At 36.5% G+C, this 17,076-nt stretch overlaps 1 protein-coding gene across 12 annotated transcripts in view; it reads right to left on the bottom strand.

The window, feature by feature from the left end:
- Nucleotides 1–17,076, bottom strand: part of ARB2A (ARB2 cotranscriptional regulator A) — a 381,926-nt gene that overhangs the window by 337,338 nt on the left and 27,512 nt on the right. For 7 of the 12 annotated variants that reach the window (XM_044780004.2, XM_044780007.2, XM_044780003.2 and 4 more), the window contains exon 2: nucleotides 145–246. In XM_044780004.2, coding sequence (XP_044635939.2) covers nucleotides 145–214 — 70 coding nt within the window. In that variant the 5' untranslated portion in view covers nucleotides 215–246. Of the gene's footprint in view, nucleotides 1–144; nucleotides 247–10,606; nucleotides 10,731–11,048; nucleotides 11,176–17,076 lie in introns of all 12 variants that reach the window. The other 5 variants (XM_070517781.1, XM_044780011.2, XM_070517782.1 and 2 more) reach the window with 2 other exon arrangements.

Genomic DNA, 17,076 nt, shown 5'->3' with positions numbered 1-17,076 from the left:
CTTGAATGAAAAATTTCACCATGAAAGGATAAGTCATTATTTCTCAAAAGAAATACATAAAACATTCTAGCTAGCAAATAATATCTGTCCAATGATTCTTTTAGCATTGTTAAACAAATCTTGCACATAGTATACACCACTTACTTTCATTAAAAGCATATTCAAATCCTTCCAGGGTATCAGGAAAATCAAGAGGTGGTTCATCCTTTTTCATTAGTTCATCCAAATCTATCCTAGATAATAAATCTAGAAAAGAAATGATATGAAATTTACTTAGATTCATTTTAATAGCTAATAACAAAGATCATATTTTAAATTATTTTAAGTATTCTTTTCTTTTATTAATTACTTTTTATGTGTTAACTTAAATTTGCTAACATTACCTTAACTGATAACGCTATTAAATTTTTAAGCTCCCAAAGTGCTATATTATGATGAAGTACGACATCAACGTAAACACTTTCAAAATCCTAGTTCTCAAAACAAGCATAACTCAGATCCTGTGTACCACTGTGGTAAATTATTAACTTCTTCCCCTCAAAATACACAGCTATTAATTTGTACCTTATTAACCTCTTCCCATAGTTTTAAAAGTTTCAGATATTAATTTGACTTTTAAAAGATCACTAAATCTTATATATAAATGAAACTACTGTTTATCAATAGAGAACATATAAATCAAGTAGCGGTAATGCATATTATTCCATTTTTAGAGGTAAATTACAATATTAAAATAAAACATGCTAACTGGAGAAAACTGGTTAATAACACAGGCAGTTTTTATTCTCCACATCATTTATTCTATATAATCAAAAAAGTATGGCAACAAGGTTTTTTTAATAAACATGTTATTTTACAATCATTTTAGATTTATAGAAAAGTTGTAAGATAGTACAGTGTCTGTCTTATGAGATGAGGCAAAAATTCTCACTATTTGTCATCATGGAGTCTTATCAAAACTCAGAAAAATAAAAAGAAAACCTTCAAATTTATTCAGTTCCAAACAGATTTTTTTTTAAAAGTTCAAGCTTTTAAGATTTTTCATTCTAACTCAAGTTCCTAAAGAGAAAAAGCTCTGAGGATATGTATAAAGAAAACCAGTCCCTTTTTCTACAAAAGAAGTATCTCCGAAATAACACTTTACTTCTGTCTCTCACTTAGAGATATAACAAATCCATGTGTATGGATCAAAATATGCTAGAGAAAAAAGTAGTTTGTCCACCTCCAGTCTCTAGTATCTCTCTGTAAGACACAAAGATAAACCATCAAAAAACTTGTAAAAACATCATTGTTTAGTACTTTTCAAACTGCTATATTAAATAAACCTCAACTCACAAAAAATATCATCTTCAACACGCAAACAAAAAATGTTTCCAAATTCTCTAGTAAAATGGAACTGTCACATAATATGCATACTAGGCTAAAAAAGGGAACTATACAGACAAATTTCTGATTCATTAGTAAAGTGCTGAATACCATGTAAGTCTTTGCAAAACAGAGTAAACTAGAAGACTTTTTAATATCAAAAATTGGCTTAGGGGGCCAGCCCCGTGGCCAAGTGGTTAAGTTCGTGCGCTCTGCTATGGCAGCCCAGGGTTTCACTGGTTCAGATCCTGGGCGTGGACATGACACCACTCATCAGGCCACGCTGAGGTGGCATCCCACATACCACAACTAGAGGGACCCACAACTAAAATGTACAACTATGTACTGGGGGGATTTGGGGAGAAGAAGCAGAAAGGAAAAAAAAAGATTGGCAACAGTTGTTAGCTCAGGTGCCAATCTTAAAAAAAAAAAGTTGGCTTAGAGTGGCTACAAGATTCTCACTTCTCTCCTTCCAGTGAATTGAAGGTCCTGGGCAAAATCAAATTTCACTTCACAGTCATCTTCCACAGTTCAAAACTTAGAAACCTTTAAATCAGACACACAGAAACCATCCAATATATAAGCAGATGGATTAAGTCTAATAGCGATTTTCTCTTTCTATCAGCTCAGATCATAAATTGCCATCTAACATCTATATACCATTTTAAAGATTCCACATACTTTATCTCATTTTATCATCACAACCCTATAAAATAGCAGCATGTATTATCATCTTCACTATCTTTTAGACAAGGAAATGAACTCAGAGAGCTAAACTGGCTTGACCAAAATTATACCTTAATAGTAAAGTGGGATTAATAAAATCAACATACTTCCCAATACCTCAGTGCTCTTTCAAGATCATCATATTTATTCTATGTGCTATATCAACCCTAAAATATTCTGCCTTCCTCTTCATTACCTTTTAAAGAATAAAGTTATGAATACAGAAATGTGTTTGCTTTGTTCACAATCTTCCTTTGAGTGACAAAATGAAAACTAAATAAATAGGCATTCCTCAAACTTCTCCTCTGTCAACTAGAGAACGAGACACAGATTTTTTTTTTATTTCATTAGCATTGAGAAGACATGTAGAAAGGAACTGTCAGAAATTATTTTTTCTGCTTTGTAAAAGAAAAGCAATACTGTATAGCTGCAATGTACACAAAGATTGGGTTCCAAAGGCAGTGGATTAGGCAAAAATCAAGTATAATAAAACATTTCCATTGAAAATCCACTCAATCACCTATAAAATACAGTACAACTGAATCCATACAAACTAAATATGCATCAGATGTGACAAAACTGTTTTTTCTAAAACATGCCTCTGGTGATTAAAGTGATTCAGCAACTGGAATTCTAAACTTCAACTAAGCATACGCAATAACTAGATAAAAATACCATTTGATACCTAAAAAGAATTGAAAACAGAGACTCAAACAAATATTTGTACACTCATGTTCATAGCAGAAGAATTATAATAGCCAAAAGGTGGAAGCAACCCAAGTGTCTGCAGACAGATGAATGGTGTGATGATTCATTTTATGTGTCAACTTACCTGGGCCATGGGGTGCCCAGATATTTGGTTAAATGTTATTCTGATTGTGTCTGTGAAGGTTTTTCTGGATGAGATTAACATGTGAATCTGTAGAATGAGTAAAGCAGATTGCATTCCCCACCCCAATATGGACGAACCTCTTTGGATCCACTGAAGGACTGAATAGAACAAAAAGGCTGACACTCGACAGAATTCCCACTCTCTGTATGACTGTCTTCAAGCTAGGATGTCAATCTTCTGCCTTCAGACTCAGACTCAGACTGGAACTTATACCATCGGCTCTCCTAGTTCTCAGACCTTCTGACTCAGACTAGAAATACACCATCAACTCTTCTGGGTCTCCTACTTGCCACCAGTAGATCTTGGGACTAATACAGACTTTGGTACCAAGAGTGGTTCTAGAGGAACAGAATGTTAAGAATGAGTTTTCTGAGTTGGTTCTGGAGTTTCTAGAATTGACTCTCTGATCTGATTGGATTCAAAGATGTTAATGACTTGATTTCCAGTAGTAAAGAGAGCACTGAGAGTCCATGGTGTGATCTGGCAATAGAGATACACACAATACTTCCATTGGAAATCCTAATTAACCACTTATAAGAAGTAAGGAGCTGGGTAACTATGTATATGATACTTCCCAACACTTGGAAAACTAACAAACATAACGAGATTAGCTGGTTGCTCCTAATGTCACTGGACAAAGTGGTGAAAGAAAAGGGCAGCCGAATAAGCAGAGCATAAAGTAAGTGAAAGTTTCTATGTGCTGTGAAGGAGACCTTTATCTCTTGTAGCCAAAGGGCTGAGATTGCTGAAAATCAAACAGAGAAGCTCATCTTGAATTATAATGCAAGTAGAACTACCAGCCCTGCAGGTATCTACTGTTAAAGTGAGGGCATTTGATTGGGAAAAAATGAGATGCTGTAAGTTGAAATGGTGACATGTGGGAGAACCCTAATGAAGCTGGGGACGATGAGCCTCTAAATTCTGATGTCTTCTTTGCCAGTGAAAGAAACCTACCCACCCTCAGTGGAAGTGGTTTCTCTACCCTCCGAGGGAATTAACCTGCCTTGCCTGAGGACACTGTAATGGCCTTCCACAATGGCGTTGCCATGCAAGACAAAGCTCATTCTTCTCAGGACCCACCCCCCAAACTCCTCTTTGCTTCTATACTTTCCCTTAAAGGTGAGGTACAAAGTATGACTCATGAGGAGATATACAACACTCCAAAGAACTACTTGGGTTTTCTAATTCATACAGACATAAATCCAGAGAATATGTGTGGGAATGGATATTAAGGGTGTAGGATAATGGCAGGAGGAACGATCAGGTCATATTTACTGATACAGGTTCACTAGGCAGAGATTTAATGTTGTAGCTTAAGTAGTAGGAAGGGTTCTAACAGTTTGTTTGATTGATTGGCTGAAACACAGACCAAAAGGTGGCCCACAGTGAGTGAATTATAAATGCCACACCTACTTTGGTTTAACAAAGAGGAAGGGATGCAAAGGTTTAGGAAGACAGGAATGTTAGAGTGGATTTGTCATTGAAGATCTACTCACCCACAATGAGAGGAACCAGAAGACATACCTTTCACCACTACTATGAGAAATAAATTTGTGAGAATGCTGGCATCTTTGAAGAGCTCTGTGATGGCTCTTCTCTTATGTCAGACCTTACAGTGGGAAGTGAAGTCACTGAACTGAGAAACATAAATGCAATAAGAATAATTGGATTCCGGGGTGGCAGCAGCCAAGTGACAGCACTCAACCACCAAAAGCAAGCTGGGCGTGGTTACCATTATGGACAGCAGAGTCAAAGCAGCAATCATAATAGTCTGACCTGCACAGACCCTTGACAACGGCCAGCTGATCATGGTGTTGCTAGTAGTGAAATAGACAGAAAGCCTACAAAATTCTTACTTGATGTATAAGTAGAAAAGTTCCAGGTCAAATGAACAAAAATCTAACCTGAATCATAAAAACAGAGTCACAGTCAATTCCAAGACTCAAGCCAGGTTACAGACCCAGTACCTCTTGGGAAAAAGGAAGGCAGAGTCCACTCAAGGATTATACTGTTAATCCTTCTCCCACTATTTCCCAAAGGGATCTATCGCCTTTTACCAAAGTAACCACACTGGGGAAAAGGAAATAATCAGAACTTTGGGGGACTTCTGGACACCAGCTCTGAACTGACACTGATTTCAGGAGATCCAAAAAGTCACTGTGCTTCATCAGTCAGAGGAGGGGCTTGTGGAGGTCAGGTGATCAACAGAGTTTTAGCTCAGATCCATCTCACAGAGGTCCCTGAACCCATTCTGTGGTTATTTCTCCAGTTCTAGAATGCATAATTAGAATAGATATCTCAGGGGCTGGCCCCGTGGCCAAGCAGTTAAGTTCGCGTGCTCTGCTTCGGCGGCCCAGGGTTTCCCTGGTTCAGATCCTGAGTGCAGACGTGGTACCACTCATCAGGCCATGTTAAGGCAGCATCCCACATGCCACAACTGGAAGGACCCACAACTAAAAATATACAACTATGTTCTGGGGGGATTTGGGGAGAAAAAAAGAAGAAAAAAAAAGTTTAAAATCCTTCAAAAAAAAAAAAAAAGAACAGATATCTCAGCAGCTGGCAGAATCCCCACATTCGTTCCCTGACCTGTGGAATGAGGGCTATTGCAGGAAAGGCCAAGTGGAAGCCCCTAGAACTGCCTCTACCTAGGAAAATAGTAAACCAAGAGCAATACCACATTCCTGGAGGGATTGCAGAGATTAGTGCCCCCATCAAGGACTTGAAAGATGCAGGGGTGGAGATTCCCACCACATGCCCATACAATTCACCTATCTGGCCTGTCCAGAAGAGAGATGGAACTTAGAGAACGGCAGTGGATTATCATTAAGCTTAACTAGGTGGTGACTTTAAAGGCAGCTGCTGTACCAGATGTAGTTTTATTGCTTGAGCAAATTAACACATCCCTGGTACCTGGTATGCAGATATTGATCTGGAAAGTGCCCTTTTCTCCATCACTGTCAATAAAACCCACCAGAATCAGTTTGCTTTCAGCTGGCGAGGCCAGCAATACACCTTCACTGTCCTACCTCAGGGATACATCAACTCTCCAGTCCGACGTCATAATTTAGTTTGCAGGAATCTTGATCACCTTTCCCTTCAACAAGATATCACTCTGGCCCATTACGTTAATGACATTATACTGATTGGACCTAGTGAGCAAGAAGTAGCAATTACTCTAGACTTACTGGTAAGACATTTGCATGTCAGAGAGTGGGAAATAAATCTGACAGCCTCTGTCCCCGAGGCACCCCTCTCATTTCCCAATAGGCTCATGAAGAAAGTGGCCATGGTGGCAGGGATGGAGATTATGGATGGGCTCATCAATACAGACTTCCACTCACTGAAGCCAACCTGACTACAGCCACTGCTGACTGTCCAATGTGCCAGCAGCAGAAACCAACATTTAATCCCCAATACGGCACTATCACCCAGGGTGATCAGTCAGCTACCTGGCAGAAGGTTGATTACATTGAATCACTTCCATCATGAAAGAGGCAATATTTTGTTCTTACTGGAATAGACACTTTCTCTTTCCACAGATGCAATGCTTCTGCCAAATCTACTATCCGTGGACTTACAGAGTGCCTTATCCACCATCATGGTATTTCACATAGCATTGCTTCTGATCAAGGAACCCACTTCACAGCAAAAGAAGTGCAGCAATAGGCCTATGCTCACGGAATTCACTTGTCTTATCATGTTCCCCAACATCCTGAAGCACCTAGTTTGACAGAATGGTGGAATGGCCTTTTGAAGATTCAGTTATAGCACCAGCTAGGTGGTAGTACCTTGCAGGGCTGGGGCAAGATTCTCCAGAAGGCTGTATATACTTTGAATCAGTGTCCAATACAGTCATGCATTGCATAATGATGTTTCAGTCAAGGATGAACTGCATATACAACTGTAGTCCCATAGATTAGTACCATATAGCCTAGGTGTGCAGTAGACTATAACATCTAGGTTTGTGTAAGTATACTCTATGATGTTTGCACAAGAACAAAATCATCTAACAACACATTTCTCAGACCATATCTCCGTCCTCAAACGATGTTATCACTGTATATGGTGCTGTTTCTCCCACAGCCAGGATTCACAGATATAGAAATTAAGGGGTAAAAATGGGAGTGTATGACTCCCTATTACCCCTAGTGAACAAGGAAAGAACGTCCATTCTCACACTCTTACTCAACATAGTATTGGAAGTCTTAGCACAAAAAAGCAGGAAAGGAAATAAAAGGCATATAGATGGAAAGGAAGACACAAAACTGTCCAATCTGCAAATGACATGATCTACATAGAAAATCCCAAGGAATCTACAAAAAAAAGACCTCCTAGAACTAATAAGTGACTTCAGCAAAATCATAGGATATAGTATCAACACACAAAATTTGATTGTATTTCCATAAACTATCAGTAAACAAGCTGCAATTGAAATTAAAAATACAATGCCATTTACAATCACTCTAAAAAGTTAAAACAAGTATAAATCTAATAACAAATGTATAAGGCATATGCTGAATATTGCAAAATGCTGACAAAGGAAATCAAAGATCTAAATAAATGAGACACATACCACGTTTATGGATTGGAAGACTCAATTTAGTAAAGATGTCAATTCTCCCGACAATTATGTATAGTTTTAAATACAATTCTTATCAAAATCTCAGTAAAATTTTTTTTTTGCAAACACAGACAATTTTACTCTAAAATTCACATGGAAAGGCAAACAACTCAGACAAGCTAAACAATTTTGAAAAAGAAGAAAGTGGAAAATATCACTTGACTCAATTTTAAGACTTACTATACAGTTGTCAAGAGAGTATGGTATTGGAAAAGAGATAGACACAGATCCATGCAACAAAAGAGAGAACCCCAAAACAAGCCCAACCAAATATGCCCAATTCATTTTTGACAAAGTTGAAGAAGTAATTCACTAGTGAAAAGATAGTCTTTTTCACAAATGGCGCTGGTGCAATTGGACATCAACAGGTAAAAAAACCAAACCTTGACTTAAGTCTCACACCTTTTATAAAATTAACTTAAGATGCATCATTAATTTAAATGTAAAATCTAAAACCAGAAAACCTTTAGAAGAAAACAAAGGAGAAAACGGTCATGAACTACGGCTAGGCAAAGAGTTCTTACATATAACACCAAAAGTACAATCCATAAAAGAAAAAACTGATAAATAGAACTATTTTAGAGATAAAGATTTATTCAGTTTGCCAATTTGTTCTAAAATATACTTTATTATGCTTTGCCATTTTAGTTTCTAATATTTCTAATATGACTCCTTCATTAATCCTTACAAGTTCATGAACAGTAAGCATTCTTATTCTTATTGTACCAATGAATAAAAAGACTCAGAGAAGTAAGCAACTTGTTCATGGTAACTGGAAAAGCCTGAGTTTGAATCCAGATACTTCTATCTTTAGATCCTATCCATACTCTTTTAACATCACCGTACTACCTCTAAAATCCAGAAAAATCCATCTAAACTCTTATATACTGTTTGTGGAACTGTAAATTGGAGCCATAACTTGGGAAATCAAATTTTCACATTATCAAGTAAGGTTGAAGATGCACAAAATCTACTTAACAAGTCTATTTAGATGGAAACTCACACACATTTCTTGTTCTGTCTCCTAAATCGACCATTATTTTGAGTATGCTGGTGATTCCCAGCACCATACAAACATGCAGTAAAAAGTGTTACAGGGTTTTCTACAGCTATCTCCAATTCCTCTCTTCCCATTCTATACTGAAGTTCCCCAATACAGCTTTCATTTCCACCAATTCACTGAAACAGCTCTTCGTGAAGATCACCAATGACCTCCACACTATCAAATCCAAAAGTAAGTTCTCATTGAATCTGACTCAACATCATGACTAAACCAATCACTCCCATTTTCTTCATTTGGTGTTCAGGATTTCTCCCTTGCTCCTGGTTCTCAGCCTATGTCACTAGAAAACCATTTTCAGCCCTTTTTGTTGGTTCCTCCTCATTTTCTGCCCCTAAGACTGAGATGTCCCAGGGCTGAATCTTCAGATCTCTTCCCTTTTCTGGCTACACTGACATCTGTTGGTGATATCAATTAGGACCATAACTTTAAATATTATCTCTATGCTAATGATTCCCAAAACTTTTATTTCTAACCCAAATGCTTTTCCAAACTCCACACTCAACTTCTCCACCTTCAGGTTTAAGTGGCATCTCAGTTTAATATTTAATAAGTCTAAAACCTAACTCTTGCTTTCCACCACCACCACTGTAACCTGCTTTTCCCACAGTTTCCTCAATCTAATTAATGGCACCTATCGGAGAGCTATTTAGGCAAGAACCTTCAAAGTTATCTTAGTTTCTTCTAATCCAAAAGTAAATACTGTCATCTCTTCCTTCAAAACATAACCAGAATCTGTCCATTCTGCATCGTCCCCTCTGCTACCATCCTAATCCAAGACATCATAATCTCTCACATTTGTGAGGAGGAAGCAATGCTCTTAGCCATTTTCCATTTTTGCAGGTAAGGGCTAGTTACACGATTCCCTTGATAGATCATTAGCTCTAAAAGCAAGAACATAGTGAGGCAAACTGAGCTAAGAAACTGGCTGCTTTACCCTAATATGCTTTAGGTTTTCACGAAAAGAAAGAAAAGAAGGTAGTAGGAGAGATTCTTGGGGTATCTTTATCATCAAGCCTGGCACAGCAGGGTAGGACAGCAGCAAGGGATTCAGAGAAGTGGCCATAGCCAAGATAGTCTGGTACATATTAAGCTGGGGCATCTCTTACAAAGCATCTTGAAGAACAGATAAACTCTACACACTGAATCAAGTAAAAGAGAGTCACTCTTATTATCTGGCATAGTTGGCATCCTGACATTTAGAAAACCCATAAGATTTTTTTCCACCATCAAAGAAAGTAACTGAGAGAGCCTGCACAAGTTAGTTATATAATCTGATCTTGGGCAAGTCACTAGACAGATTGAAATATATGATAATGAATAAAACTTCGGTGGATTGAAGTTATGGATTGGAGTACCTCAAAGTATTCAACAATGGATACTTCTTTTAGGAGTAAAATTATTTTAGGTAGCAGATTTTAAAAGTCTAGAACTGTTTAAGGTTCTAGTCTTTAAAAAGTCATTTAAAAAGTCTAGAACTCAAAATTCCCAAAGAATATTTAAGGCAGATTTCTTCTACAGTGTTAACATGGAAGCCCTCTCATAAAACATCCTTAGCACCAATGCCACAAAGATAGAATACAGGATTAGGGAGATCATTATCCTAACCTAGTATGACATTCCGATGAACAAAAATACAGTAAGGGCACTAGTCTTGACTCAAGAGTCCTATGGTGTTAGTTTTACCATTAAATATATAACCTTGAATAAGAAAAACATTAAGAAATATTATAGCTGTAAATTTACATGATTCTATGATTTATTTACTGAGTACATACTACCTCTCAGATACTGAGATAGCTGCTGTAAGGGATACAAATAATTATAAAGTACTGATATTCTTATTTTAGAATTGAAATGAATGGAAGGTCACCTAAATATTTCTATACCTTCATTAGGCATAATGAAAATATCCTAAAAAAGCAAATTAAGTATGTACCTTTTAGTGCTGTAGTCTTTTCTTTTTCATCTGGACCTCCCTGCTGGATTTGTGACATGTTTATCCAAATTGGCAACAAAATTAAAGAGCTCAAGGAAATAGACATCAATCTTCAGAAGACAGTCTAGAATGAATGAAAGCAATAAATTAAGCTCTACTCAATCCTACCTACTCCATGAGAACTTCCTAGATCCTCCCCGCTGGGATTAATCTCTCTATCCTGATTTCCCAGTGCATTTTGATGATGCCTATACCACAGTACTTATCATAGCCTGCCTTGCGTTATAGTTATTTATGTATTTGTCTGGTTCAGCTAACAGATTACAAGCCCCAGGATAGAGGTATCAAATTTGTGTCATCTTTATATCTCTCAAGTCACCAAACACAATACCTTATACATAAAGATACCTAATCTTGCTGAACTGAATTTAGCTAAACTTACCATTTAGGTTTAGTTCTCTATCACCTAATGTTTTTTAAAAACATCTCCAGGTAGTTTCAAAAACTGGAAATTTCTTCTAGAATAAACTGTAAGCATGAGCCATTTACAAGGCCAGAATGTCTTCCTCCTGGAATATGCAGTCAGAAGGAGAAAAACACATAAATACAAAAAGTAGCTATAAATTACCTCTAGTGTAATTCAAAATACAACTTTAAGGAAAAAAATTAGCTCTCTTAAAAATAAAACCATGCCAAATTCAAAGTCTGGAAACTATACTCCGTAAATGGCACTTCAGTAAATCATAATATAAAATTATGATTTACTAAAATCTAATTCTGCTCTACTTTGGCCAAAGGGAAGGCATTTAAACTATAAATAGATGGTTTTTCCCAAGGGGTCCACGAACAGTAAAAAAACTATTCTTAAAGTTTAAAAGAAAAAAATGCAACACATACAAAAGAAAAAATTTAATTTAGTCAATCCATAACAATTAAATTATATAAAAACTACATTCACGACAATAAGAAAACAAGACTGAATATTCCCCTGATTGAGGAACCCAACTGACTTGCTACCTACAAAGCAAACTTCAGTTAACATTCAGAGGCACATGCTATAATTACCTTTTAAAAATGAGGCATTTTCATGATCAGCAGAGTGTAGGAGAAAATACTTTAAAAAACCCGAATACTGAAAATAATATTTTAAAACTATGAATATTCCAAACAGTGATAAATCAATGCCGCCCTTATCTCAATTCTAACTGTCGGTAAGGTGGTATAAGAGGAGGGGCCCTCCATCTCTACCACTACCTAGCCATGTGCCCTTTACAAATTATTTACCTTCTCTGTGCCTCATTTTCCACATATGTAAAATGGAAATGATAATCATGCTCCCCTCATAGTGTTACAGTGCGGTTAAATGTAAAACATTTAGCATAGTGTCTGATATGTAATTAAGTGCTCAACATATGTCGGCTTATATTTTTTACCTGTTGTAAATGTATCCTAGCTTCACTACTTAATAATAACTCTATGGCCAGGGACAAGTCACTTAGTATTATATTCAGTTTCCTCATTTATAAAATGTAGCTCATCTAATAGTGGTTGAGAATTAATATTACAGAAAGTGTGTATAGCCAATCATTGCTATTACTAGCAGTATTATTGTTTCCCAATGGTGTGAGGTTTCCTAATATAGGATATTAACAGAATACAAGACTTTTTGACTGGGAAAACATTTTCACTTAGCATGGAAGTAGTAGTAATTTTTTTCTGTGAAGAGGTAACTCAAAACTCTGTAAATTCTACATGAATAAAATGTGTCTATATTCCTTTCAAGAAACATATCCTAGTCTACAGGGTGGGCAATGTGCAAGATACCAGGGTGCAATGGTGAGGAAACAGACATGGTCACAGCCCAGGAAGGGGCTTACTCTCTAGCTACCAAATCAAACTGCCAAACAGCCACAGATAAAATATATAAGACCTAGACAGAAAATTATAATACTGTTATTAAAAAGCAATATTTGTAAGGGCCATCTATTTACATTCAGGAATTAGTCTTATCTGTCAAGTCCCAAAAGTTTGTGCACAAGTTTCTCCAGCAACTCCTTATTATACATCATCCTGTAGCAAAAATTAAAGAGAAATGTTCATAACGAGAGATTTCACACAGTGCTCTTTGCTAACAATCCCAAAACTAAATTACCTACGGGGAACTTCTTACATTTTTCCACTCTATCCTTCTGCTAGTTCAGTATTTCTTCTAAATATAAACTGCTAGGTTATTTTCCATTGGCCCCAAATAGTCTGGTTTCTAAAGAGAACAATTTATATGATTATATCATTCTGACTGTTTTAATGAAGGTGAAATTATAAAACATTTTTGGTGCAATAGTCATTTTCAAGATTCACATTTTAAAGTTCTGGGGATCTAATGTATAGCATGGTGACTACAGATAACAATATTGTATTGTATACTTGCAAGTTGCTAAGAGAGCGGATCTTAAAAGTTCTCATCACAAAAAAAAAAAGATAAATATGTGAGGTGACGGACAGGTTAACTAACTTTACTGTGGTAATCATTTTGTAATACATACATGTATATATCAAATCATCAAGTTGTACACCTTAAATTGCATAATGTTATATGTCAATTATATCTCAATAAAGCTTGAAAAAAGCTCTAAATACTCTACATTGTTTAATAACATGCTCCCTGTAGACTCTGACCTCCATGAGGACAGGTATCATGTCTGACCCTAGCACGATGTCTGGCACATTTGGAGCTCAATGGATATTTGTCAAATTTACAAATAAATAAGCAAAAGATAGAGGGGGGGAAAGAAAATCCACATTTTCAAGAATCATGTTCAAGATTCCCAAGATTAAATATCAATTAATAATCATCTTCTTATTTTATATGAGACAACAGAAAAAAACACGTCACAATTCACTGAAGTGGTGATAAACAAGTTAGGAAACTACTAATTACTATCTGTAACCCTAAACCTTACAGCAGCAGATGCAAAGCAGGTAAGCATGAAGCTAAAGCAATTTATCTGTTGCTCTCTAATTCACTGCTAGATTTTTCACCTTTTCAAGTTATTTTCCATGGCTGTGGCCCAGCTGGTGAAGCTCAATCAGGAACACTATAAATTCTCAATTTAGTTTTCCTAATAAAAATTCAGAGTTATAACCTGCATGACCACAGGTAAACACTACTGAAAACGCAGCCACTAAGCCATTTGATATATTTGATATGTATTAATATGTGCACTCGACATAGTTTATTTAGTATTATCTGATGGAGGTTAGGTTATAGGGAATAAAGTGGTGGAAGGTTTTTACTGATGTGAATTGGGACACAGTTGACATGTTGTATACTTCATGATAACCACGGCTGTTTAAATATGGTTTCCTAGAAATGGTTACAGTATAACCTAGATTCAAAACATCTCAGTTTGCAATTTCATTCTGTGAACTACACAAAGCAATTATCATATCTTCTTCCTTTCCATGATTCCAACAGAGAATCCGCTATGTATAAATAAAGCTATAAATAACTTGTCATGTGTAATCTTTATCCAGTCAGCATTTCAAAACATGAAACAGTAGAATATTTCTTAGTTGCCCTGTTTGCTCAAATATGGCATGAGCACTTATAAAATGTACAAAAGAATACACAGAAGTTTCAGTTTGCTACATCTGTTTTTGTTTTTAGGCAGGTATTAAATAGGAAGTAGATACAGATGATTTTGCAACAGAAGGCCTTTCCACCTCACATTCTGAATGCAACGATGAGAGTACAAAATATACCACAAGACTAGTAAAACTGAGTTAATTCGCTAGGACCCTTGGAGCTGGTTTGATCCCAAAGATCTATGCTCACTAAGCCTACTGGAAATCCAGCTCATAATAGACTACTTGCAACCAAAAGTACAGTAAGTGCATCTGTACCAAGGATTTGTGAGGAACCAAAGACTCACCCAAATTATAAAATATCCATGTTACTCAGAAGTTGCTCATCAGCAAAGGTTAGTTCATAATAATCCTGGATAGTTTATAGTTCTGAGGCTACGGCGGGAAAAATGTATATCTTGAAACGTGGGTGTATACACAGATATACGAGTGGTGAGGAAGAAGCTGGAGAACGAGGGCATCAGGCTGCAGCAGACATGGAGGACAAAGCTCAGCATAACATGGGCTCTTGGTGCATAGAAAATGGTGGTTTCTATAGAGAATATAATCTATGTTTGGACCAAGGTTTAGCTTAGACTAGGAATACCTGTTTCCAATCCAAACATATCTAAATTAATCCCTTAGTTTCCCAAGGAACATGATATAATAGGTTTGGAATGAGAAATCCAGGTTTTTAATCTCAATTCCACCACCTAGTAGCTGAGTGACCTTGAGAAAGTCACAACTTGTCTAACCTAAGTAATGGAAAAAACAAAAAGAATAAGAGAACTTCTCTTTCCAGGGAGATTATGAAGATTATATGAAAGAAGGTACACAAAAACATTTTGCAAACTATAAATTATTTTATATATATTAGTAATCCACATAATATGAGAAATAATCAGATTCCAACTAATTTGTCCAAATTAGTCCAGCTTACAGGAATGAGAAACTTGTGATGTGCACCATTTCGATGAATTCTAAGAACAAATAATAAAGTTCTACAATAAATACCTGTTGAGTTGACTTGGATTTCCAAGACTATATTGAAAATGATCATAATGGAATTTAAACTAATTTTTTATTATAATTTACGTTCTTTTCCAATCATTATAACATGTGTCTGGAAAATGCTCAAGTATGTGAATTCCACATTCATTTAGATTAAAGTTGTGTCCAAAGAACACTGTTCCAACTATCTCCTAAATGCACACAGTGGTCAAAAAGTCACCAAGTCCTTTCACACCCATTATCCACCACAACTGGCAGGGTAGGCAGAGTTGACATATCTGCATTTTACAGAGATGAGGCATCCTGGGCTTTGAGAAGCTAAGTAATGTGGTTAAGACATCCCAGATAGTAAGGGGTGGTTGGGATTCTGACTCCTAGTTATGAGCGTCTTCTACTCCACCATGCTGGTAGAGTCAAACTACTCATCTTCTACTAGAAAAACAACTCCAGTTTCTTTACTTCATAGAAGGTTTTCACTTTTGTGCACTAATTTATATTATCAGAAAGTATTACAATTTGGAGTTTGGGCAAGTTGAAGATAGTTAATCATATATCTATATATCTATAGACAAAAACTGTCAACCAAAATTGTCTAAGTCTATTTGGTTTGCTATTCAGAATTAAGACTGATAAAAATTACTCCCCATCATTCTCCACAATAGTTTGGTAAATCAAGCATCTAAAAGAAAGAGTCAAAAGTCAAGAAACATCAAATACAAATATTTTAGAAGAAAGTAACATTGCACTACTGTGTCTTTTTAACAGGTTCCAAAATTGGTAGTCACCTGGTTAGGTTTCACATTGTTTTTTGGCTAGCAAAAAGACAGAAACTCAACAATGCTAGATGAAAACCTTAGAATATCTGCAAGACAATGTTAGACTGATGCCAAGAAGTTAAACAAGGGCTAAGACAATTCTTAAGACAACTCTCAATTTTGAAGCCCCTCAAAAGAAAAAATAATTTAAGTAGTCTTTTATGAAGTTTTCATAATATGCAGCAGAAATAGCAGAGCTATGGCTGAAGACAAAATAATTCTCAAAAAGAAGATGTGCTCAAAATTTTAGAAAAACAACAGAATATGTCAAACAAATAGTAGCCTCTTTTATATGGTCAAATATAAATGTCATATAAGCTACTTAAGAGACTCTAATTCATAAACAGTAAAAGAAATTAATATTACAAACACATATAAGTCCAGGCCAAAACAAACAAGTAGAAACTGTCTTCATAAGATTTCATAGTAGCCAATACCATGAAATAGCAGTAATAACACATTCACAAAGCTTGCATCAAATTTTTTCATTCCTTAAATACATTTACTAGCATCTCCGCTAAACTTTGTGAACTCTAGATTCAACCTAGACGCTAAAATACAATATGCATGTGGCAGACACTAAGGTGAACCCCCGGGTGGCCCTTCAAGGGGAACATGCTGCTCAGCAGCAGGGAGTGTAGGCAGCAAACAGCCTCCAGCTGTTGACCACTTCGGAGTCTGCCTCAGACGCAGAGTTGCCTTGGGCAAGGTCATGTCTTTCCCAGGTGCACCCGCAGTTGCAGAGTGAGCCAAGTGGGAATACGAAGGCCCAGCCACTTCCGCCTGTTGCAGGAAAACTCTGACAGGCAACAGTTGCTCCAGAGCTCACTGTTGGGTTGGTGGAGGTTTTGTCAAGCCTGCATTAAGTTCAACTTCTCTCTCTGACCAATCCTGTTGTCCTTTTTGCAAGTGCTGATTCCTAAGAAACAGATTACCCTCCAAATTTTGTCTCTGTATCAGATTCTGGAAAATCCAAGCTGTGACAATGTACTTTTCTAAATGTTTTTTCCAAAGTTAAAC

The sequence above is a fragment of the Equus asinus genome, chromosome 9 (assembly GCF_041296235.1).
Source record: "Equus asinus isolate D_3611 breed Donkey chromosome 9, EquAss-T2T_v2, whole genome shotgun sequence".
NCBI classification, from domain to species: Eukaryota; Metazoa; Chordata; class Mammalia; order Perissodactyla; family Equidae; genus Equus; species Equus asinus.
Note: the sequence above shows the minus strand (reverse complement) of the source record. Positions and strands in the feature narration are given on the sequence as shown.